At 44.9% G+C, this 26,527-nt stretch overlaps 1 protein-coding gene across 2 annotated transcripts; it reads right to left on the reverse strand.

Moving 5' to 3' along the window:
- Window positions 1–192: 192 nt before the first annotated feature.
- ZBTB2 (zinc finger and BTB domain containing 2) lies at window positions 193–25,259 on the reverse strand. 2 transcript variants are annotated; one of them, XM_049903615.1, is made up of 3 exons: window positions 25,177–25,259; window positions 8,618–8,802; window positions 193–2,959 (listed from the first exon to the last, which is right to left on the reverse strand). In XM_049903615.1, the coding sequence occupies exons 2-3, from the start codon at window positions 8,788–8,790 to the stop codon at window positions 1,588–1,590; spliced, it is 1,545 nt and encodes a 514-aa protein (XP_049759572.1). In that variant the 5' UTR covers window positions 8,791–8,802; window positions 25,177–25,259; the 3' UTR covers window positions 193–1,587. The 2 variants fall into 2 exon arrangements, with proteins under 2 accessions (XP_049759572.1, XP_049759563.1); XM_049903606.1 differs by lacking the exon at window positions 25,177–25,259 and adding an exon at window positions 24,647–24,718.
- Window positions 25,260–26,527: the final 1,268 nt, after the last annotated feature.

Raw genomic sequence — 26,527 nt, forward strand, 5'->3', positions numbered from 1 at the left:
CAATGCAGTCACCAATGTCTGCATTTTACAAATATGGAAAATGACACTCAGGGTAGGGTATGGCCCAAAGTTCTGCCTACAGCAAGAGGAGCTGCAGCAAGAGCGTGCCTCCTCCAGCAATGTTCTCCACGTCTCCACCCAGCATCCTTTTGCATAGACAAAGTAATGCACACAGATGAAATCATATACCCATTTACTTAAATGTTTATTCACTGAAAGGATGTATAAAAACTTTACAAATCCGAGAACTGAACTATACATGAAATAGAATGATGGAATATTTAGTTTTCAACATATACACAGAGCAGAGCTATTAATGGCTCTTCTGCGCCCTTTCCCCTTCGGTCCTTATTTCTGGCTCCTATTTCGTCCCATGAGACCATTCAGTTATGGGCCTAAGGGAAGATGAATGGACAATATTTACTGCTTTCAGGCCAATGGAGAGAATTTCAGGTGTTTTAAAAAAAAAAAAGTGGAAAATAAACAGCAAAATCAAGTTTTTCCCCAAACAGCAATTCAGATTTTTTTGTCCTGGTTTCTCTTTGCCATTGTTTGCTGCATCAATGAATGTTGCCAGTAAACTATTAGCACTAACTGTTGACATCATTAAAGTGACAACATCCTCCACTCCCCAGCCTCACCTGTATCCTTTTCCCTGCAGTATACACACCCATTTAAAAGCATCTGGCTGGTGCTAACGTGTTTACCACTGGCAACTGTTAAAGAGTGGCATGTCCTTTTCTGTTCAGAAGGACAATCTGTAGGACGGTATTTTTCAAATCTGATTTTAAAAACGGACAACAAATTTGTCAGAAAGTAAAAATACAGCATTTTGTTGTTGTTCACCGTTGTAAGAGGCTAGTATTTAGACAAGGCATGTGCATCATCGATTCACCTGTTTAGAGCAAGTACCCGCATGTTTTCTCTTACAGACACACAAACGTACAGCTTGTCATGGTTTACCCCAAAATTAAGATTGCCATCACATTATTATTTTTTCCTTTTTTTGTGTTTCTTTAAAGTAGATTTCCTAACTAATGATTTTTCTCGACTGGACATAATCTCAAAGGATGCACTCTGAAATAAAACGCCTGGAGGATAAAGGCTAAGAACGTATGCTTGGGTTTAAAGTTTCCCCACACCTTCTAGATTTTGCATAGTACAGAGCCCAGAGCGCGCTGTATTTTCTGACATTGTTCTCCTGAGAAGGAAGACTCCTTACCCAGGGAAGATCATAATTTTAGCTTACCAAATTGCATTCTGGTTGTTTTGGTATATACCCTTAATTAGTTCCAAGAATGCTTTTAAATAATCTACAATTTCTCAATCTATTTGAGTTTAAAAGTACTACTGACCATTATCTTTCCAGTGTCCCCTGTATTACATATATTCAGGCCTATAATGCACAAAGCCGTTACCGAGGCAGGGCTGTGGATGGGGAGGAGGGGACAAGGAGAAAGGGGACAGAGACCTGGTTTGATTCATGCCACGGAAAACCATATTTATAGTTCTGAATTGGGGGAAGGGGAAGAAGACAGTCTTGGTAAAAATGACAGTTTTTTGTTTTTTTTAAAAGACCGGTAACATTCAGTCTAATAACACTGTTTCCTGTTCCTTTTTGATGGACGCTAACACTGGGTGGTCAGCTTCCGTCACTTCTGAGTCCCCACTGCCCAGGAGAATGGCCCGGCCCTCGTCCAGGGCAAAGACGTCCGAGTTCTGGTTTTGGCACGAGTGTTTAACTACCTCATTGGGAGTCGAGAATGTTTTGTCACACAAGTTGCATTTGTAAGGTTTGTTGGTCTGTACCAGCATGTTGTCCATCTGACTACCCTCCTCGAACGTGCAGAGTTCCAGGGTCTGTTTGTCCACCATGGTGTAGGTGTCGATGCTCTGGTTGAGGCACACGTGGCGGGCAGCCTGGTTGGCCCTGCAAAAGCTCTTGTCACAAGTGCTGCATTTGAAAGGCTTCCCGGTGTGTATGTACATGTGTTCCCTCCAGTGGCTCTTCTGGATGAATTTGCGTCCGCAGATCGTGCACTCATACTTGCGCCTCTTCACCTCCCTCTCCTGGTCAGCCTGCTCCAGGTTGTCAATGTCCGCGATGTCCGAGGGGGGCGGCGTTTCCGACTGCTGCTGGCCATCGATGATGGGCGAGTCTGAGATGTGCTGCAGCTCGCTGTCGCTTATCATCCCCGCTTCAGGCACTTCCATGGTGTCTTTTCCTAGGTCAGCTGCGTTACTACAAAGGGACAGGGGGACACGGCTCTCTCCTGGCTGGCTGGATGTGAAAGGTACTCCCGTGTGAATCTGGAGGTGTTCTCGCAAACTACTCCGGAGTGTAAACCGCCGTCCACACAGGTGGCAAGCATAGTACTTGGGGAAGCTTCCGTTCCTCTTCATGATGCTCGGCTTGACATGGGCTATGGTCAGGGATGCCGGCTGCTCGTCAGAGGAAGAAGCTTCCATATTGGTCTCCTCTCCGTGAGGAGGTGGGGGAACAGGAGTGGAAACAAGTTCTGGAGACAGGGAGGTCTGCAGCGGGTCCGAGGGAGTCATGTTTGTCCGATTCACCTGGGTCATATTTGAAGGCATCTGAGAGAGCTGGGGGGCCTCGGGCACCTGCTCCTGGCTCACCCTGGACGTCGGTGGCCTTGGCTCTCTACCGAGTTTTTCAGGGGCCGGGGCAATCTTGGTGGCTTGTCTCAGCTGATGGTCTGCAATCTGGATGCCATACAAGGAGGAAGCTAGTGGAAACACCTGGTCAGGATGAGAGAAGGCTCCTTGGCTGGCAAGGCTGGCTTCCTGAATGAGCGGGTAAGCGTGAAGGAACTTGATGCCCTGCTCCAAGCGGACAGGGTCAATAAGCTGCGGTGCCATCTTCCCCGTGTACATCAGGTGTAAAAGATAACTGAAGATATCGGGCTGGATGTCAGTGGGCTTCAAACGGACACACTCACTGAAAGACACAAATAAAAAGCTTATAAAATTATGCTTGCATTATTCCACTTGACAGAAGGAAGCTGATGTCCCAGAACGTTAAGTGATTTATTACCTGAGGCCCCTAAAGTAGTTGGTGGCGTTGCTGATTTTCTAACTTTCAGACTGGAGTTTGCATTGTTCCGGAAATATCATACTGACTACCAAACCAAACCAAACCCAGTGCCGTCGAGTCAATTCTGACTCATAGTGACCCTGTAGGACAGAGTAGAACTGCCCCATAGAGTTTCCAAGGAGCACCTGGTGGATTCGAATTGCAGACCCTTTGGTTGGCAGCCGTAGCACTTAACCACTGCGCCACCAGGGTTTCCAATACTGACTAAAAAGAAGCAGTAATTCAGAAGTTCCCAAGAAATCCTGCTGGACTATCAGTAACGACAGAAATTCTGAGGAAATCAATGATATATATATATATGAATGTATGTATCATTAGCCACTGAGTGACTATAGACGATGCATTTTCAACCTCTACTTTCTTGAATGCTTTCTGAATTTCTAATTACTTCAACCAACCACGGCAATCACTCTTGGTAATGTAACTCTTCTTGGCTACTTTAGCAAGCACCTGTATCTTATTATTAAAAATTTTTCAATATGCTGAAGTATTAGCTGCATACCTCACTATTCTAAATTTAACGTTATACAGAAAAAAAGGGAAAAAGACGGGGCTTTAACAGAAATTTGTGACGGGACGGGTCTGAATAATTACTGAATCGCTCTCAGTGAGTGTGTATTTTGAGAGGATTGCATGCAAATTTGAAAATATCTGACTATAAAGTCTAGAAGTCAAAGAATAAAGATCAAGCATAATAAGTAGCATCTTTTGACAGCGTAAAGGGAAGCGTTTAGGTGACTTTTTTTTTTTTGGAACACACAGGTCATTTGTATCTCCATCTGGAATCTTTTCTCACTTCACATCTTTAGATAGGAATGCTCATACAGGTGGTCATCCCTTTAAGCACAAGATGGGTTCCAAAAATATTAAGGGTACATTATATTTAGATGTCTAGGAAGTTCAGGAGACCTGGTGGCGCAGCGGTTAAGAGCTCGGCTGTTAACCAAAAGGTCAGCAGTTCGAATCCACCAGCGGCCCCTATGGGGCAGTTCTACTCTGTCCTTTGGCTAGCTAAGAGTCAGAATTGACTCCACACGTGGGCTTTTTTTTTTTTTTTTTTCGGTTTTCGGGAAGTTCAATATTCAAAACAAAGCTTCAGTGACCTTGTGGTGAAGAACACTTTAGTAATGCAAGCAATCAACTCCAAGTGAAGAAATGAGGGGGTCTTTCCTAGGCGAGGCAGAGGCCTGCGGAACTGGGAACCACAGGCTTTCAGAGATGCAAATGGCCCCCATGGCACCTTTTGTTCTGCCAGGATGGAATGCTCCTCAAGGCAGAAGGGGAGGAGGGAGTTGGTGAGACCCACCCCCCCGCCAACCACAAACACACCAAAAAGGAGGGGGAGGGAAAATCCAAAGAGGGAGGAGGCTTTGCTTTTTGGCATCCATGAAAGGTACTGACAAGCAGGGCCCTTTCTATAGTAAGTCTGTTTTTAGTTTTGTAATTTCATGTTTGTCGTTGTATACATCCTCCTCTGTCTATGGCTTGTGAATGTGGACGCGACAGTAACATCTCTCAAACTGAAAAGAACTATGTGCAAGTCTCTGATGGCAAAGGAAGGAGGGAGCTGGGGGTGGGGGCCACAATCCACACTTCAGCCAGGCCTGGAGGGAAGAAGACTCCAAGAGGCCAGAAGTATTGGTAGAGAAGCTACCAGGGAGAAGAAAGCAAAAGTCCCTGGGCTCGCTGCCAGGGGCCCTAGGGCCCAATGAGGTTTCCAGACACCAATTGATTTTGATTTTTTTATTCTACTTATTTATTTTTTCTTTTAAAGCAGAAGCACGTGTACACGCACACTTAAGAAACACAATTAGGTAGGCTTTAAAAACATTCCTCAGGTCACTTATTAGCCATCTCCCTTGGTTGCTTTTATTCCCAGGCAGCTTGGCCTCCCCTCTTGGAATCACTTAGCTCGGTAGGGGCCAGACTTTGAAACTTTCCAACTCTTTTAGGAAGGACGCAGCTCCCTCTACAATAAAATTACACCTATGTGGCTTGATTCGCAGATGTCTGACATAACACTTTTAGGTGGAAAAAAATGGACACAGCTTTAGTACAGTTAAAGGCCATCCTGTGTAAGCTTTCACTCTAATTTCCATCTTCAATTTTTCCTTTACTGCAGCTGTTGTTGTTAGGTTGTCGGGTTGATTTCGACTTTTAGCGGCCCCATGTAACAGAGTAGAACTGCCTCATAGGGTTTCCTAGGCTGGTGGCACAGTGGTTAAGGGCTTGACTGCTAATCGAAAGGTTAGCAGGTCGAGCCCACCAGTTGCTCTCAGGGAGAAAGGTGTGATTGTCGGCTTCTGTAAAAAATTACAGCCTTGGAAACCCTATGAGGCAGTTCTACTCTGTCTTATAGGGTCATTATGAGTAGGAACCGACTTAATGGCAACGGGTTTGGTTTTAATCTTTACAGGAGCAGGCCACTAGGTCTTTTCTCCCATGGAGCAGCTGGTGGATTTGAACCGCCAACTTTCAGTTAGCAGCCAAGCACTTAATTCTTGTGCCACTACGGCTCCTTTTTCCTTCATTAGAATCTTAAACAATGGTTTTAAGGCACTTTGAAAATGAAGATTTTAAGATAACATTCAACACTGTCAGGACGATGTACTTGGCAAAGCCTGTCCTGAGGTTTATTTCTGAGAGCTCCAAGTCTGCAATCCTTGTGTGATTTTAAACTTTCTGTTTGGAGCAGCATACCCAGACAGAGACATCTAGTGGTAACTATGGAGGTGAAACAGAATCCCGATGGGCTTCTCATTCGGTTGGTTTCTGAGCAGCAGGCGGCATTCCCCAGAGACCAACACAGGCAGGTGTGGGGTGAAAAGCATGTCCCAGCTCCCCAGAGGCTGGTCTTGGCCTTCTGGTGGTCTTGCTTCAATGAGCTCTGATATGGAGGCCAAATGACGTGTGCCACCTCTGGCGTTGTTAGTACAAACTACCGCTGAAACCTGGGTCTTTAGCTATACGAACACCACTTTTCCTTGTTGAAGCCATTTATTTACTGCCTAGATTTAAGTTTCTTTTTTTCTTTTTATCGTACTTTAGATGAAGGTTTACAGAATAAACCAGTTTCTCATTAAACAGTCAGTATGCATATTGTTTTATGACATTGGTTAACAACCCCATGACATGTCAACACTCTCCCTTCTCAACCTTGGGTTCCCTATTACCAGCTCTCCTGTCCCCTCCTGCCTTCTAGTCCTTGCCCCAGGGCTGGTGTGCCTCTTTAGTTTTTAGTTTTGTTTTATGGGCCTGTCTAATCTTTGGCTGAAAGGTGAACCTCAGGAGTGACTTCATTACTTCATGACTTCATTACTGAGCTGAAAGGGCGTCCGGTGAACATACTCTCAGGGTTTCTCCAGTCTCTGTCTGGCCAACAAGTCTGGTCTTTCTTTTTGAGTTAGAATTTTGTTCTCTATTTCTCTCCAGCTTTGTCCGGGACCCCTATTGTGATCCCTTTCAGAGCACAGATTTATGTTTCTTGCATCTAATTAAAATCCATTCCACTGTATTCTTTTACCTATATTAGTACTTCCAGATACAACTCCCCACCCCCTTAGCTATGAAGTCTCTAACACAATGAAGCAAAAGGGAGCATCCTTAGTGTTGTAAGATAAAGCAATCTCTCCTTATCTTCAATCCCACCCGTCACTCACTCTTCTCATGCACTCATTGACAAGGTGGCTCTATGTGCAGAGACCTGACCTGTACACTGTGGCTTTCACAAAGATTTGTAAAGCCTGGTCTCTGCCCTCAAGAAACTTACAGATAAGGAGGGGAGGTAAGTCCACACATAACAACAGAGGGAGAATGTGGAGATGATACAAAATGGCATAAATAAAGTGCAAAGTGCAACAAGACATTAGCGAGACAGACCACTTCCACTCATTGACTCAGCTTGGCCAGTGGAGAGGGCATGAAAGAGGTGACCTGTGAACTGACGCTTATGGGGTGGGCGGAAAGAGCCTTGGGGGCCCAGCTGGACACGCGGTTGAAGGAGGCCAGGAACTATGCTTCTGGGGCCTTATGTGTCAGAACAAGGCATCTATGCAGAAATCTTACTCCAGAAACCTCTAGGTTTCTGATGAAAGGAATAACACATTTACTTGGTTTCTGATCAAAGGGACACCACAATCAAAGAAAGGTTTAGGGAATATTAACCTGACAATAATGTGCAAAATGAATGACTAGGAAATAGAAATGAGAAGGGAAAGGAAAAGACCATTGTAAAAGGATTTTGAAGAAAACATGATATGGGGGACTAATTAGTTAAGTAAGAAATCCAGTGTTTACAGAGAGATTTTAAGGTGTGTTACTTAAAGATGAAACAACAGGGAGGTCGGGAGGGACTCTGGGTAGGAGACTGGATTCTCTTCTAGTCATGCTCACGAGATGAAAGGAGGAAGTTCAGTTCCAAACACTGAGGAGGTGGCAGCTGGGGCCTTGGGAGCAGAGGTCATAAAACGGAAGTCTCCAGCAGAGGGGTGAGCCCAGGAGAGCAAGGGCACGTGGAAGAGCCCCAGGCCAAAACATGGAAGGCTCATGTTTAGAGGGCAGAAGAACAAAATACCCACAGAGTTACAAAGCTTCTTAAGAAGGAAGAAAAATGAACAGTAGCAAATGCTGCTGAGGACAAAGATGAGAAGACTAAGACGGGCAGTGGTTTTGAGGAAGAGGTGACCTTTGGGAGAATGACTGCAGTAGAGTGATGGGGTGGAAACCACACAGTACACAGATAAGAAGAGAGTGGGGTGAGAAAGTGCAAGCGGTGACACAGATGACCCCCTAAGAACTTCAGCAGTAAAAAAAGGGAGAAGCAGCACCGTGACTCACGGAGGCAGAAGGGCCAAGGAAGTCCGGATGCTTCTAGACTGAGGGGATGGACACGAAGTATAAAACAAAAAATCCAGAACAAAAACTGAGGGGTGGGGTGCTGAATCATGAGGGAAAAAGGTACAGCCTTGTTTTCCTTAGACACGAGAGGCTCTTTTCTCTAAGACCAGAGAGTTGAGAAGAAAAAACTGAGCCAAGAGAGACATTTTCCAACAGAAAAGACGGAAACTGGGGGAACACATGACCTCAAGTTTCTCATTAGAGTAGGAAACAAGGACAAATACTGAAAATAAGGAGGATGCTTATAGGGCTGGAGGTGAAGGAGTGCAAGAAAGGGCTCAGAAAGGAAGCCCACAGAAGATTAAAGAAAGACGGGTCCACTGAGGTTGTTACAGAGCTGACTATAATGGACCCAACCCCAACTGTCCTGTGGATGCAGGTGACACCCAGCGAGTACATGTGGAGGGGCCAGAAGGTCCAGTGATTTTCAGGTGGCACTGAAAGTAGGGTAACCAAGATGCATAAAAGGGGGGCAAGTGAGGCCACAAGGGATTGGGGGGCTAGGAGTCTAGGGAGCGGTAGAGACCCACAGTCTTGATGAGGGAAAGAGGGACATGACGTTAAGAAGTCTACAGTCATTCGATTATTATCAACCATGTTAGTTACCTGGTCTGATGGACAAACAACATCTTAAAGTAATTGGAGAATGAAGCAAGAACTGATTTGTGTGCCTTGAAGTACACATCGCCGATCGCAACCGTGCAGTCACACAGGAAACCAAACTCTCGCTGAGCGTTTAACTGTTGCAGAAGAATAAGTCCATGGTTGGCCAAATCCATTTTTTTAAAAATCTGCAAAGCAAAAAATTTTGTTTTTAAGAATGGTGATTCACAAATAAGTATGTGTCCTTCATAGTCACCAACAGTAACGACGGTAGCTAACATTATAACTCATCAGTCAATGTACTAAAAACGTCACACAAGTTAGCTCCTTCCACCTTCACAACAGCCCTCTAAAGCAGTTCTGTCACTCCCCACATTTTCCAGGTGGGGACATTTAGGCTTGGGGTTGTATGATTTGCCCAAGCTTACACAGATGTAAGCAGAGAGGTCAGGATGTGAACCCAAGTAGGCTGCCTTCAAGCATCGAGTCCTTGAGAGAGCAAATAGTCCAGGATCATTGACCTTTTAGTTTAACATCCCAAGTGGAAATTCTAATATCCAGCAGAAACCATCAAAACTTCCATAGAGACAGACAAACCAAGGTGCTGGGTGGGGTCCCAGCAGGGCAGGCGTGAAGATCCTACTGAGTTGCAAGGGGCATGTCCCAGCTCCTGCTGTGTGGGCAGGGCTCTTCTTGCCAGAGAGGTAATAACTAACAGCCATTACTCCCTTTGATTCTCACCCTAACTGAGCAAGGCTGGTGCTCTGCCTTCTCTTTTGTGGAGGAGGAAACAGGCTTGCAGAGGTATAAGTAATTTGCTTCAGGCCATCTAGATAGAAGGTGGAGGAGTCAAAAACTTAAATCTGAATGTTCTGACTCCAAATTCTATTATCTTCATTCCTCGCAATTCACATTAGGGAACCACTCCTTTCTGAATCAGTCTATAGGAGCAGAGCAGCCTGATAGTGCGTGGAGTCATCAAATCAGTAGACTGCTCCATTTTCATGGCCAAATAGTATTTATAAAAGCCCAGCACACAAAAATCAACAGTATATTTAACACCATGCTTAACGGTCAAAGACTCAGTGCTTTTTCTCTGAGACTGGGAATAAACCAAGGTTGTCTGGTCTCATTACTTAATACAGTTCTAGCTAATGCAATAGGGCAAGAAAAGTAAATAAAAGCCATACAGATGAGAAAAAAAAGAAATCAAACTGTTCCTATTTTCAGATGACATGACTGTCTTCATAGAAAATCCCAAGGAATCTACAAAAAACTCCTAGAACTAATAAATGAGTTCAGAAGGTCTCAGGGTATAAGATAACCATATGAAAATTAATATTAGTACTATATACAAGCAATGAGCATGTGGACACTGAAGTTAAAACCATACAATACCATTTATAATCACTCAAGAAAATGGGAACATTTATGTGTAAACCCAACAAAACATGTACAAGACTTGTATGCTAAACACTACAAAATGTTGATCAAAGACCTAAATAAATGGAGAGACATAGTGTGTTTAAGGAAGACTCAATATAGTAAAGATGTCAGTTTTCCCCAAAATGATATATATGTTTAACACAAATACCATTATAATTTTTTTTTGTTTTTTTTTTTTTATAGACAAGATTATTCTAAAATTTTTATGTAAAGGCAAAGGAGCTAGAATAGCTAAAACAATTTTGAAAAAGAATAATAAAGTGGGAGGAATCAGTCTACCTAGTTTCAAGTCTTATTATATAGCTGCAGTAATCAAGGCTGTGTGGTACTGGCAGAAGAACAGACACATAAATCGATGGAACAGAACACAGAACCCAGAAGTAAATCCACATAAATATGCCCAATTGATTTTTGACAAAGGCACAGAAGCGATTAGGCGGAGGAAGCACCATCACCTTTCAGCAAATGCTGCTGGATCAATTGGACTTCCATAGACAAAAAAAAAGAACCTTGACCTAAGTCTCACAACTTATATAAAAATTAACTCAAAATGGATCACAGACTTAAATGTAAAATGCAAAACTATAACTTTTGGGAAAAAAAATATGAGAAAATCTTAGGGATCTAGGACTAGGCAAAGAGATTTTACACTTGACATCAAAAGTACAGTCCACATCAATTCTTGAGCAGCTAAACTCCCTGCTTTCCATACTGCTCCAGTGATGTCTGGGCAGAGTGCAAGTTAACGAGCGTGCCCTAAAACCGACGAGTATACGGGAATAATACTTTAAGAGGCTGGTTAGGTCACAGAGCCAGGATCAAGACTGCCAAAATTTTGCGCTTTCTACCAAGAGCCATACCCACATACGAGAGATAGGGAAATCAATTGTGCAAGTAATAAGGGTATAAAGACTTAAGAGTCCTATTTAAATGTGAAGTCACCAGCATGGATCAGTAACAGAGTTCCCTGGTGTTTTGTGTGTATGCCAGGGAAGCTGAAACCACTGTGATTAGGAAGCAGAAACACAAAAAAGGCACGAGGTTGATGACGAAAGACAGCCATCTGCCAGGGCGCAAAGTAACTGGAATTACAGAGAAACAGCACTCTAAGCCTGTCTTCGAGGCTGGACTCTGTAAAATGCTGGAATTCCTTTTCCATCTTACTAACCTGTCTTTTTCTACAAAAAGTATAATATCCTCAGAGACCAAACTGTGATGTGCGGCTTTATCAGGTGCTCAGACTCTGATCATGATTACCTATACTGTTAGGCAGCTTCAGGCCTGTCAGTCTACGTGCACTGACAGTAGTTTTTTGTTTTTTTTTTTTAAGTAGATTACTATTTAGTCCCTTGGTGATAATGATGGGCGTGGCAATTATTTATGGAGTGCTTCCTTATTTTTTTTATTACTATTAACCATTCATTTCTATACATCATTCATTTAATTCTCACATTAACTTATTTAAAATGTTTGGAGGTATTGCTACCCACAACTTATAAATGAGGAAACACGCTTAGAGAGGCTAGGTAGCTTGTCCAAGATTATAGAACCAAGAAGTAGAATTTGCACTTGGGTTCATCTGATTTGTCAGAACGTATTACATGGAAGTACATGTGCTTGTTTGTTTAAAATTAACAAGAAATCTTCGGAAATGGAAAATGTTTAAGCGTTGTCATCCACCCCCACTCCAACCAGTTTCCGTCCGCTCTTGTTAAACAATCTCTGCCAACATCACTTTTTACTTTCTATGGATTTAACGAGTGACATGAAGCCTATTTTTATGTTTACCGGCCATTTATCTTTCCTCTTGTGTCTGTTAATGATCTTTGCCCATTTTTCTATTGGGCTATTTGTCTTTTTCTTATTGATCTGTAAAACTCTTTGCATATGATAAACATGAGCCCTTTGTCATATGTTGCTAATATTTCTCTCACTTTCTTTTGATTTTGCTTATAGAGATTTTTGATGTGTTAACATTTTTTACTTTACTGTATCAAATTTATCAATATTTTATAGGAAGATTTTAAGATCTCTGTTTTTTACATTAATGGATATATATCATCCCATTAGGATAACAGCAAAATGTATGACTCTCTCTTTCCATAAATGGACCAACCTATACATTTTGTTTTATTCAGACCCTAAGAATGAAGCCATGGATAAAAATCCTAAGTGCTTCATTTTTAAGGGTGTCGAATCAACTGGACAGCAATGGGTCAGCCAGTCGGACAAGTTTTTTTTAGTGGTGGTTCGGTGGCAGAATTCTTGCCTTCCGTTAAGGAGACCCAGATCCGATTTCTGACCAATGCAGCTCATGGGCAGCCACCACTCATCTGCCAGTGGAGCTTTGTGTGTTGCTGTGATGTTGAACAGGTTTTAGCAGAACTTCCAGACAGAGACAGACTAGGAAGAAAGGCCTGGCGATCTACTTCTGAAAAATCGGCCACTAAAAAACCCACGGATCACAATGTTGTTGTGCACAGGGTCACCATGAGTTGGAGGTCAACTTGAAATCAGCTAACAACAATAATAACTAGTAATTTTAGGATCTTAGTTTGGGACTGGAAACCCTGGTGGCATAGTGGTTAAGTGCTGCTAACCAAAAGGTTGGCAGTTCGAATCCGCCAGGTGCTCCTTGGAAACTACGGGGCAGTTCTACTCTGTCCTATAGGGTTGCTATGAGTCGGAATTGACTTGATGGCCGTGGGTTTGCTTTTGGTTTTGGAATTTAGGACTATCTCCCAGATTAGGAAATAAAACGAACATAAATCTTGAAACTATAACAGGATGAACATACATACATGAGCCTCAGAGGAGTGAAGAAACCAAATGAAAGCAGAAAAGAAACAAAACAGCATGAGTCACATGCTTGGAACTGACACAGGAAAAAAATCACACAGATCGATTACAAAAATCTTATTTTAGAGACCCAGAAACCCCATTTCTCAGGGAGATAAATAAAAACAAACCCCTCAGATTCTTATGTATGTGAATTAGTCAGAGAAATGGGGAGTGAGGCGGAGGTGGCCTCCTCACATCGTGACGTTCCAGCCCCCCCGCCTCCCCCAGCAGACATACAACCTTTTTCTAAGTCTTCATTTTCCCCTCAGTGCAGCCCCCTTTATAATCATTTCTATGAAGCTTTACTTGTACAAAAATGCTGGGGCGGCTGAGGCTGCAGCATCTTCGAGGGATGGCTCTGCTGGACGCTACCCTTCCTTTGCGAAAACGGACGCATTAACTGCTCAGCCAGCAGCAGTCTGGTTCCCACTATATTCACCATGGGCCTCTGTGCCCAGCCCTAAGGACTCAGTAGCTTCTTTGACTCTGTGGCATGGCGTACTTTCCTCCTGCTTTGACAAGTACTCTTCCTGGGCTTCCAGGCCACTGCTCTCTGGTGGTCTCCTCACCTCTCTGGCGTCTACTTCAATCTCCAGCAAGGACTCCTCGGCGTGGTCCATAGCCCCCTTCTCATTCTGCAGACTCTGTGGTGATCTCATTCACTTCTGCTGGCTGTTCCACGGGAACCCTCAACTCAAAATAGGTAAAACAGAGCTCTGATTTTCCCTTTGCCCCCCACCCCTGCTTGCCCAAAGGATCATTAAGAGACGAAGACACAAACCTGCTCTTTCTTTATTCCCCGTTCAGTGCCTGGCACAGTCACCTACCCTCTGGAGAAACCAGAAATGGTAATTCATCTTTCAGGCCTTCATTTCTCTCATTCTTCACATCAATCAAACACCAAGTCCCATCAACACCAAAATCGACTCTAAGGATGAAATCCAAATTTCTCAGCACAGCTCATAAGGTCCCTCATGAGATAACCCTTACTTACTTTGCACAATGCAATCTAGTGCTAACCTAAACAAATGGTTTCCAGACTTTTCCATTTTACAGGCCTAGTAAACACACACACACACACACACACACACTCTCTCTCTCTCTCTCTCGCTCTCTCTCTCCTGGATTGGGGCTCCAGTACAGCGTTGCTCCCTCTTTATTTGCAAGAAAAAGACACAAATATTCACACACTCCACAGGAACAGGGGGCTTTTAAACATAAATAGATAGAAAGGACATAATGTCAGAATACAGATTGATCCTTCCAGAGAAAGTAAAGTTGGCAGTATATCCAATACATGGAAAAATAAGTTCTTTCTTCTAATGCAAAAAAGTTACAACATAAAATTTTACTTTATGACATTAAGTTGCATCTAATTGTTTTCTTGATACGAGATTGTTAGTTCGGTGATCTTTATGAAGTGATCAGGTGTCCAATTTATTCTGCAATCCAAGCATTGTCAAAAATTCAGTTTCATCTGAGTATGCTGATGATAATAGAGCCAAGCCAATGCTACTTCACGCTGTAGAAAGTATAGACGAACTTAAGTAAGCTGAGGAATGGCAGTTTCCTTTCCCCAGTGGGTCCTCACGGCAGGAGGCAGGCCAAATAATTTGGCTCCTAACCAGTTGCCGCTGAGTCAGTTCCGACTCATGGTGACCCCACACGTGTCAGCGTAGACCTGTGCACCACAGGGTTTTCAATGGCTGATTTTTGGGAAATAGATCATCAGGGCTTTCTTCCGAGATGCCTCAGGGTGGGCTCAAACCTCTAAACCTTCCTGTTAGCAACTGAGCATATTAACCGTTTCTACCACCCAGGGACTATTTGGGTCCTGGCAGGTTACAAAGCAAAACTCACTGCTTGGAGGTCTTCTACTCCAAGTAGAGCAGCTCAGGAACCTGGCCTACTCAAAACAGTCAGGAGAGGGAGCCTCAAACAGGGGTTTGGAGTCTCTGCTCTGGGCCTGGAAACTTGTCTCTCTTGGAGGAACCAACCACTTTTCCTGTGACCCTAGTATTTTGTCTAGTGATCAGTAACGTTTGCTAAATGAATCGACAACTCTGTGTTTAGAGAGGAGAGGAGTGCTGAGCGCCAGTCCCGGCATGGCCCTGACTCCCCAGGTGAGCTGAGGGGTGATGCAATGCCTCAGTTTCCACAACTATGTGTTAAGAAAAAGGGGTTAGTGTAAATAAATGACTTTAAAGAATTTTTAAAGTTCAATTTCTAGTTATCCTAGATTGACCTGGAAAATTCTCATCAACTTAATGCATGCTATATTTTGGAAGGATTTTTCAATTTTAAAATGTCATCTTGTGTTTCTTCATGCTAATAATTAAGTTCTGATTAGTGCTTTGTAGTTTACAATAACCTTACACACATATTACTGCACTTAATCTTCAAAATACCATGGTACATAGTATTTTCTTATTATTTATGTCATTATTAATCATGATTAATAACCATAGCATTAATAATAAATGGACAGTTATTACGTGCCAAGGAATCTGCTGAGTGCTATGTATGTTGTCATTGTTAGTTGCCATTGAGTGGATTCTGACTCATGACACTACATATCATGACTGCAAAGTAGAACTGTTCTATGGGTTTTGAAGGCTATGACCTTTTGGGAGCAGATCGCTATGCCTGTCTTCCAAGGTGCCTCTGGGTAGGTTCAAACCACCAACCTTTGGGTTAGTAGTAGAGCACTTAACTGTGTGTGCTACCTAGGGACTCCAAGTGTGCCCTGTATACATTATGTCATTGAATCCCTCAATGACACTCTTTCAGATGAAGAAATTTAGGCTTCGAGAAGCTAAGTAACTTGCCCCTACTCTCAGGGCTGGCTCTTAAGAGGCACACTTGGGAAGAAGTCATGCATTTGATCCATATAAAATATAAGCTTTCCAAGGTGCCAAGCACAGTGGATTCAATGGCAAGCAGTATACAGAGTCCCAGGATGTAATCAACTAAGTACACACAAAGGAAAAGATAGGAACAATGAGATAAAAAAACAGGAGAACTGGTCTAATGTCGGGGGGTGGGGGGTGGTGTCGGGAGGATTTTGTGAGGAAATGTCAAGCAGATATTTGAAGAATGAGAAGAGTTAACTGGGCAAAGAGAGACTAATTACAACCTGCAATATGCAGATAACATAACCTTGCTTGCTGAAAGTGAAAAGAACTTGAAGTACTTACTGATGAAGAAAGATCAAAGACTACAGCCTTCAGTATGGATTGCACCTCAACATAAAAACAAAAATCCTCACAACTGGACCAATAAGCAAACTCATGATAAACGGGAAAAATATTAAAGTTGTCAAGGATTTCATTTAACTTGGATCCACAATCAGTGCCCACTGAAGCAGCAGTTAAAAAGCTAAATGATGTATTGCACTGGGGAAATCTGCTGCAAAAGGCCTCTTTCAAGCGTAAAAAAAGCAAAGATGTCACTTTGAGGAATAAGATGCACCTGACCCAAGCCACAGTGTTTTCAGTTGCCTCATGTGCATATGAAGTTGGACAATGAATAAGGAAGACTGAAGAAGAATTGACACTTTTGAATTACGGTGCTGTGAAGAATATTGAATATACCATGGACTGCCAAAAGAACAAACACATCTGTCACAGAATAAGTACAGAGGCCCGATGGCGCAGTGGTTAAGCGTTTGGCTGTTAACCAAAATGCAGGCAGTTCGAATCCAGCCGCTCCTTGGAAACCCTATGGGGCAGTTCTACTCTGTCCTATAGGGTCACTATGAGTTGGAATCGACTTGCCGGCAACGGGTTCTTTTGTTTTTGGTTTTGAATAAGTACAGTCAGAATGCTCCTTAAAAGCAAGGATGGTGAGACTTTGTCTCACATCTGATTGGACATGTTATCAGGAGGGAACCGTCCTGTAGAAAAACATCATGCTTGGTAGAGGGTCAGCGAAAAAGAAAGACCCTCGACAAAATGGATTGACACAGTGGCAAAAAGAATGGGCTCAAACACAGCAACGATTGTGAGGATGGCGTGGGACTGGACAGTGTTTTGTTGTACACAGGGTCGCTATGAGTCAACCAAACCAACTCGACAACACCTAACAACAGTAAAAGGTAGAAAACCAAAACCAAACCCATTGCCGTAGAGTTGATTCCAACTCATAGCAACCCTATAGGGCAGAGTAGAAGTACCTTATAGCGTTTCCAAGGAGCGCCTGGTGGATTTGAACTGCCCATCTTTTGGTTAGCAGCTGTAGCTCTTAACCACTATGGCACCAGGGTTTCCACAACAAGGAGAGGAACCAGCTTTTGCAAAGGCCCTAAATAGGAGGAAGTAAGATGTAACTGAGCCCAGGTAAGCTAGCTGCAGACTCAGGTCATGTTAAGGATTTTGGTCTTTATCGTAAAAGAAACGGGAAACCACTGGAGGGGATTTAACACCAGGCCACATGCTCAGATATCTACCATGTGAAGATGTCATGGATTCAATTGTGCCCCCCTCCCCAAATATGTGTCAACTTGGTTAGGCCATGATTCCTTATACTGTATGGGTGTGTCCTCCATTTTATGATTGTAATTTCACGTTAAAGAGGATTAGGGCAGGATTGTAACACTCTTACTAAGGTCACATCTCTGATTCAATACAAAGGGAGTTTCCCTGGGGTGTGGCCTGTACCACCTTTTATCTTACAAGAGCTAAAAGTAAAGGGAACCAAGCAGAGAGTGGGGACCTCATACCACCAAGAAAGCAGTGCCGGGAGCAGAGCGGGTCCTTTGAGCCCGGGGTTCCTGCATGGGTAAGCTCCCAGTCTGAGGGAAGACTGATGACAAGGACCATCCTCCAGAGCCGACAGAGAAAGCCTTCCCCTGCAGCTGACGCCCTAAATTTGGATTTCGAACTTACTAGACTGTGAGAAAATAGATTTCTCTTTGTTAAAGCCATCCACTTGTGGTATTCCTGTTATAGCAGCACTAGATGACTAAGACAGATGATCTGAGCTGCATGATCAGATGGCTGCAACTGCAGAACTAACGAATTGGGGGTGAAGAGAGGCCAGGGGAAGGAGACCTGTTGGAGGTCTGCTGTAGTGGTCTGGAAGAGAGATGGTGGAGACCTGTTAGAGGTCTACTATAGGGTCGCTATGAGTCAGAATCGACCCGATGGCAATGGGTCTGCTAGTTAGCTGTCAAGAAGAGAGATGATGGACTAGGTGGTGGTGATGAAGGTGGAGGGAAATAGACAGGATTCAAAAGATATTAGAAGATAGAAATCAACAGAACTGGTTGGTGAATTTGTAGAGGAGATCAAGGTGTCCAAAATGATTACTAGGTTTATAACTGGATAGACAGTTGTGGAGCAACACCAAGGACATCATACGTGAAGAAACCAAGAGGTCGTTAAAAAGACAGGAAAGAAAGAAAAGACCAAAATAGATGCCAGGTGAGATTCTGAAACTTGTTCTTGAACACAGAATAGCTAAAGCAAAAAGAAGAAATGATGAAATAAAAAAGCTGAACAGCAGATTTCAAAGGGCAGCTCAAGAAGACAAAGTAAAGTATTATAATGAAATGTGCAAACACATGGACTTAGAAAACCAAAGGGGAGAACACGCTCAGTGTTTTTCAAGCTGACAGAACTGAAGAAAAAATTCAAGCCTTAAGTTGCAATAATGAAAGATGCTACAGGGAAAATACTGAACGACACAGGAAGTATCAAAAGAAGATGGAAGGAATACACAATGTCACTGTACCGAAAAGAACTGATCGATGTTCAGCCATTTCAGGAGGCAGCATATGATTAAGTACTGACGGTACTGATGGAAGAAGTCCAAGGTGTGCTGAAGGCACTGCTGAAAAACAAGACTCCAGGAACTGCTGGAATACCAACTGAGATGTTTCAGCAAATGGATGCAGCGCTGGAAGGGCTCATGGGTCTATGCTAAGAAATCTGGAGGACAGCTACCTGGCCAACCAATTGGACCCACTGCCGTCAAGTTGATTTTGACTCATATTTGTGTCCATTACAAAGAAAGGTGATCCAACTGAATGCAGAAATTATCAAACAATATCATTAATACCACATGCAAGTAAAATTTTGCTGAAGATCATTCAAAAGCGGTTGTAGCAGTACACAGACAGGAAACTGCTAGAAATTCAACCTGGACTCAGCAGAGGACATGGAACCAGGGATATTGTTGCTGATGTCAGCTGGATCCTGGCTGAAAGCAGAGAATACCAGACAGATGTTTACTTATGTTTTATTGACCATGCAAAGGCAATCAACTGTGTGGATCATAACAAATTACAGATAACATTGCAAAGAATGGGAATTCCAGAACACTTAATTGTGCTTATGAGCAACCTGTGCATGGATCAAGCAGCAGTTGTTCAAACGGAACAAGGAAATGCTACATATTTTAACGTCAGGAAAGGTGTGTGTCAGGGTTGTATCCTTTCACCATACTTATTCAATCTGTATGCTGAGCAAATAATCTGAGAAGCTGGACTATATGAAGAAGAACAGGCCGTCAGGATTGGAGGAAGGCTCATTCACAATCTGTGTTATGCAGATGACACAACCTCACTTGCTGAAAGTGAAGAGGACTTGAAGTACTTACTCATGAAAGATCAAAGAGTATAGCCTTCAGTATGGATTACACCTCAATATAAAGAAAACAAAAAACCTCACAACTGGACCAATAAGCCACATCATGATAAATGGAGAAAATATTGAAGTTGCCAGGGATTTCATTTTACTTGGATCCATAATCAATGCCCACAGAAGCAGCAGTCAAGAAACTAAACGAGGTATTGCACTGCGCAAATCTGCCACAAAAAGCCTCCTTAAAGCGTTAAAAAGCAAAGATGTCCCCTTGAAGACTAAGGTGCACCTGGCCCAAGCCATGGTGTTTTCAATTACCTCATATGCATGCCAAAGTTGCATGGTAAATAAGGAAGGCTGAAGAAGAACTGACACCTTTGAATTGTGGTGTTGGTAAAGAATACTGCATGGACTAGCCAAAAGAACAAATCTGTCTTGGAAGAAGTTCAACCAGAATGCCCCTTAGGAGCAAGGATGGTGAGACTATGTCTCACATACTTTGGACATGTTATCAGGAGGGATCAGTCACTGGGGAAGGACATTATGCTTGATAAAGTAGAAGGTCAGCGAAAAAGAGTGAGGTCCTCAATGAGACGGACTGACACAGTGGCTACAACAACGGCCTCACGGATAACGATTGCGAGGATGGCACAGAACCGGGCAGTGTTTCATTCTGTCCTACACAGGGTTGCTGAGTCGGAACCGACTCAATGGCATCTAATAACAATTCAGATAGTGAGCAGAGAGGAACTAAAGTAGAGATGGAGAACGGAGGCAGTTTTTAAATACCGTCTTTACCTACGTGTAAAAAGTTGTTTTTTAAGTAGATTCAGAGATTGTGCCATATAGATCACTAGACACTGACTAGTGGTCCGAGTGCCTTCGGCTTCCATCAAGCAGCATGTTTCTTTCTAAACACACTGCACTGATCCTTGAGAAGGTAAGGTATGCATAGCTGAATGAGAAATATAATCATGTTACTTTTTAAAAATTTTTATTGTGCTTTAAGTGTAATCATGTTACATTTTGAGAACCTACGTTCCTCTTTCAGTTTCAGTAAAAGGATAGGAGACTACGACAGCTTTTGGGAATTGATTTGCTTTTTAAAGATAATAATTCTTCTAAGACACTAAACACCACTCAGACTACCCATTTCAAGAGCACTAAAAGGAGCCTCTGAAGTCCCAGATTTTATTTTCGTGAAGCATAAATGAATATTGTAATGCACAGCGCACAGCAGTAACAGAAAAGGCACTGCTCACAAGCAAGATTGATTCTCTCAAGTAGTTCAGGCCACTTACCAGGATGAAAAACGGCTTTTTCAATTAGTATTATTAATAATTAACGTTTAAGGGCCCATGAAGTAAATCTGAAGGAGGCTGGTCACTTGAATGGTTTTCCTAGCTGTATTTGAAAGCTAGGAAGATCACCTTACCTCATTGTGATGAAAGATTGGCCTGTTTTTCTTAAAATCTGTTTAGTCAAAGGATGGGCAAAAATTAACCCATAGCACTAATTTTGACTTTGGAAAGCACTGCATTTGTAAAAGATCTGTCTTTTCAATTATATTTTGCTTAGGTTAATATTAAAATTAGTTTTCAATTTCTGAGTATAAGCTGAGGTCAGGACAAGGAAGTTCAGGGACATTTTAGGTGCCAAGTAGAAGCAGGCCAGAGAGTTCTGGATAATAAAGATTTGATATTAAAGTGATAATTCCAAAGGCATGATGCCAAAATCAATTTTAAGAAAGCTTACATACAATCACACACAGCAAAAATTAAAACAGAATCTAATTTGCTTTTAATAACCCACCAAAGTAGAGATTACCTCGTCTGTTTTTAAACTGTGTGATTAGTAAAATTAATCTTAAGAAAATATAATCACTTATAGGTATTGCTCAAATGTGTTTTAACCCAGTCTTAATTGAGTAATATATTTCAATATTCTAGGGCAGGGATTCTCAAAACTTTTTGGTCTCAGGACCCCTTTACGCTCTTAAAAATTATTAAGGTCGCCAATTATTTTTTGCTTATATGGATTGTATCTATTGCTACTTATCATATTAGAAATTAAAAGTGAGAAATAAAAAAACATGAATTTATTAAAAATAACAATAAGCCCCTTACATGTTAACATAAATAATATTTTTAATGAAAAATATTTTCCAAAACAACAAAAATTACTGGGAGTGACATCTTTTTATATTTTTGCAAATCTCTTTACTAGAAGACAACTGGACTGAGCATGTCCCCTCCTTGTGCGTTTACTCTGTGTGACACTGGTTTTGGTTTAGGCAAAATCCAGCCTCACTCACATATGTAGTTGGAAAAAGTAGCATTTTAATAGCCTTTCCCAGTAATCGTGGATACTATTCTTTGATACCATACCAAAACCTGGCAAATGGTAGTTTCTTAAAGATTACTTACGGGATGTGACAACTTTTCCTACTCTATTACATAGTAAGATTGGTCTATCTTGCAATTTGAGTGGATCTTTTACCTATGCATGGTTTTGTAACATCATGCATTGGTTATTTGGAAAACAGTGGCTAAGTTATGCAGATCTTCCCAATTTCACATATTTTGTCAACACAGGGAAAAAGATCCTATATACATAATTACGGCAATGAGTCTCAGGGATCAACAAGGATCGCAGACCACACTTACATAACCACTATCTGAGGGAGAACACTTCAGAATCACATTGGGGACTCAATCAAGACAGCCAGGTCTGGGGTAGGACAATGGCCGTGTACTCTGAAATCAGACTCAGATGAGTCTGATGCTCACCCTTGCTTGGTGAAGAACTTAGGGGTGCACGTTGTTTAACCGTACGCTAAAACCTCTTGTGAAAAAGTAGTTTTGCAAGTACTTAGCCAGATATATATATCTGCTTTACAAATTCCTATCTTTGTACACCGCGCTTTCTTGCAGTTATATGATGCATACCCCACGCACATGAACTGGGTATTACGTGCTTGGCCATAAACACCAGGCTATAACCTGGCTTCTGTACTATTAAAAAAAAAAAAAAAATCCTGGTAGGTTTTCTATGGCTATGGACTCCATATTTTAGTGGCATTTTAGCATTGTAAAAATACTGAATTTTATTTATTATCAATAACAGTTTATTATTCAACAGTTTTCATTTGTTAATAAAAATAATAACCTACTTAGGCATTAAGAAAAAACTTGTAAAAATGCTCTTGATCTAATACTTAGTATGTGCATAATTTTTTCCCCTAGGAAAAAGAAAATCCTCAATTTGTTTTAGTTTCCAAGGTCATGGTTGGAGACTCGAAGGGCATAAGTAAGGAAAAGTGATTAATAACCCTTTGCCAGGTGCATTTTGAAATTTAAGGTGAGTCTCCAGTTCTTCCTGTCTGCTTTGTGACAACCTGGAGCCACACTCCTTGTCCAACTTTCCAAGTTACTGCAGGGAGAAGCGAGTGGGTCTAGGAATGAAGCACCGAGAGAGACAGGGAGAGTCCCCAACGCCAAGGACGCTGGTCCCAAGCCAATGCCATATATAAATAGGCCTTACCTGTTTCCCCACCTGTATTTCAGTAATTCTAAAACTGGGGAAAGCACATCGTCTTACTCAGGGACATGCAGTGGGTGCTTGAAATCACAGGATTACAAGGGGCATCTTCTCAGGTTAGAGTAAATAAAACTTCACGTAGTTTTTGCATTAAAAAAGTAATACCACAGTTACTTAGGACGCAAAATACAACCGACTTTAACAATTCTGGTTTGTGATAAAATCAAGAGGAATGAGGATTAAGACGTCTTAGTTCTAGTATTCTATAAAATTTCAGGGCTCGCAGACAAAACCTGAGTTCCAGAGCACGAGCTCCGCCAGGGTCAACACAGACGGTCCAACCTCGACCGGACCAGGGCAGCCCGCTTAGGTGCACCCAGAACACCCCCTTATTCTGACCTTTTATTTTACTAAAACAACTACCAACCCATGAAAATGGGTAAAACTGGGATTCACACACTAAACGGGCGCCTTGTACGATGAAAGAGCGAACGAACACTGCGGGGCGGAGTGTGGGGCAGAGCCTGGGGGGGAAGAGGGGTTCACCAGCCGGCAGAAGCTCCTCCGGTAAACGGCGGAGCAGAAGCCAGAGCACTCTCCTGCTCGGCTGCCCCGCGCGCCCCTTTACGGCCTTCTTTAATTCGCCGCCAGCTAAAGGTGGCAAAAGCCTCGCTCTTTATGCACCTTCTGTATCAGCCTTGTTTAACAATCAGTGGTCTGGGGGTGTCGCTACCCCGAGAAGACGCCCCGATCGCCCTTCCTCGGGGCCCGGATGAGGGCCGCGCTGCCCAGAGCACGACTCCGAGGCCGGCCCCACGCCCGAGGCGGTACAGCCAGAGACCGCGGCGCCGCTGCGGGCTCGCAAAGGCCTTATCGCAAGCGCAGACCGCCTGGCGAGCGGAAGCTCTGGGCCGCCTCGGCGCGCCCAACACCCGAGGCCGCAGCAGGCGACACAGGCAGCGCCCGACGCAGGCAGCGCCCAGGAGCTCGGCACCGCCCCGCCGCGAAGACCCGCCCAACGGCCGCCGGCCCGTCCCAGGAGGCGGGGGCCCGGGGGGCGGGACAGGAGACGGCGGGGCCCGGCGGGCACCTCGCACCCAGCCCCGCCCCGTCCCCGAGGGGATGGGGAGGGGAGGAGCGACGCATTCCGGCCGCGCCGCACGCCGCCGGGTCCCTCGCTCCCGCGTGCGTGCGCGCGCGCGCCCGCCCCAAGTCCCGCGGAGTTTAACACAATGCCGACGCCCACGCCATGCGCAACGCCCTGGCCGGCGCAGCAGTCCCGGCGCAGGGGGCGGGGGGCAGCCCAGACAAGGAGAGAAGAGCGCGCGCGAGAGCCGGAGACAGCGCGAGACCCGCGGAGGCCGGAAGCGCGCGTGCGCGCCCCCGCCCGCGAGCGGGGAGGCGGAGCCGCAGCAGTAGCGGCAGCAGCTGTAGGAGCCGCTGCAGCTGGGAGAAGCGCCAGAGAGGCCGGGCCTTCTCCGGTCGGACCGGATCCCTCCCCTCCCCCGCCCTCCCTCCTCCCCTCCCCCAAACCCACTTCCGCAGCTCGCGGCCCTGCCGCCGAAGCAACAGCGGCGGCAGCAGCAGGAGGCGGCGGCGAGGCGTCTGAAGGATTACGCACCTGACGGGCCCGCCTCTCGGGGCTCCAGCGCGGGATGCTCGCCGGCAGCCGCCGATCGGGACGCACTTGGCGGCGGCGGCGGCGGCGGGAAGGGAGGGACCGGCGCCGGGGAACGGAACGCGAATCGCCCCCCTCCCCTTCCTCCCTCCTCCGCTCCGCCGCCCGCCCTCTCGGCTTCCGTCCCCTCCCCCTCCCGCAAAGCCCCGGATGGAGCCGCCGCCGACTCGCCGCCGCCTGGCTCCGGGGGATGGTTTTGTCAGGCGGCCAGAACCCCGGCGCCAGGCGCTACCGCCGCCGCCCCCGCGGGGCGCCCCTGCCCTCGCTTTCCAGAACCGGGTTCCCGTGTGGCCCGAGCCCTCCGCCTGCCTTCACCCGGAGCCCTGGCACGGGGGTCATTCGTCCTCTTTGTTGCCACCGCCGCTGCCGGAACCGTTTGCGAGCTCCGGCGGCCCCCGCCCCCCCTGCGCCTTCCCGGGCCGGGGGCGGCACGTGGGCACCGACCCTCGGAGGCGGAGGCGGTGCGCGCTTACCTGTCGCCGGTGCTGCTGCTGCGGCGGGGTGTGGAGGCGGTGCCGCTGGCAGCCCGGCAGTGTTCGCCTCCCCGCCGCCGCCGCCGCCTCTGCCTCTCGGTGCTGCTGCTGCTGCTGCTGCTGCTGCTGCCGCCGCGGTCGGTGTCTCCGGCGCGGCGGCGGCGGCGGCGGGGCTTTTCCTGTCCGGTTACGTTAAGGTCACATGACCGAGAGAGCGGAGCGACTAGTGCGAAGAGGCTGCTAGCGGCTCCCGCCGGGGGGGAGAGGCGGCGAGAGCAGTGGCGGCAAGAGCCCCCCCGCCCTCCCCCCCGGCCGCCTCCCCTCCCCCTGCCCGCCTCCGCCTCCTGCTGCTCCGTCGCCGCCGCCGCCGCCTGCAGCTCAGCTAGGCGGCCGCTCCCACCCAGGCTCCGCGCGCTGCTCCAGCCAAACTTCTGCAGACCATGTGCAGCCGAGGCGAGGAAACTTCTCTCCACCTATTGGGGCTGGAGGCTGGAGTCGCAAGCCTCTTGTTTACATAAAGTGTTTAGGTAGGACAGATCTCGGAGATGCTTGGGGTAGACTGGAGAGGCACTGCGCGGAACCCTCTGCGAGCTTCTCCGGTGTGACATCTGTGCCTGTGCCTTTGTCTCCTGACTTCTTGAATTGGCTTACAGTCTAACCTTAAGGCTGCAGATGGAGTGAAGTTTAGAATCAGGGAGATCATGTAAATCACTAAGACTTTTTGTCACCAGTGGTCGTTGAAAGTCATAACTGAAGTTGAAATTCCTGTACATGGGTAAAGGTGCGGTGCTTCGTTACAGGCTGGTGGCGTGTGATGTAAGATCGTCTTGTTAGGATTGAATTTGATGCCTATGTCAGTAATTGGATTTTAATGATGAAGCACTGACTGGTCCAGCAACAACAAAAGTTTACAAAGCGTGGTTGTTATTTAAGGACAATTTACTCTCTTCTTAAGCGTTGGTTTTTGAGGTACAGTTAGAGTGGATCCCAGAGTTGGCTGTTTTGTTAGATTTAGAAATCTGGAAAATTCTTTTTAGCAGGGAAGTCCTGAAACATGGTAACTGGGGGGGCCGGGGGGGTGGGGAGAGGATTGGAATTCCCTGATGGTCGTTCTTAACGTTTTAAGTTTATTTTTTCTTCGTTGCTATTTTGCTAGGATTTTATTTTCATGGTTTGGAAGTACTGTATAGTGCTTTGAGGAGTGGAGTGTAATAATTTATCTAGTTTACATATCTAGGATTTTGAAGACTTAAGAAAGGATGTGCCTTGGATGGTAAGCAGAGGGGTGCAGCAGTTTCCAGGTCCTTTTTGGTTTTAAAGCATGCTATGAGTCGAAATCGACTCGAATGCA

Source organism: Elephas maximus, chromosome 1, assembly GCF_024166365.1.
Source record: "Elephas maximus indicus isolate mEleMax1 chromosome 1, mEleMax1 primary haplotype, whole genome shotgun sequence".
Classification (NCBI taxonomy): domain Eukaryota; kingdom Metazoa; phylum Chordata; class Mammalia; order Proboscidea; family Elephantidae; genus Elephas; species Elephas maximus.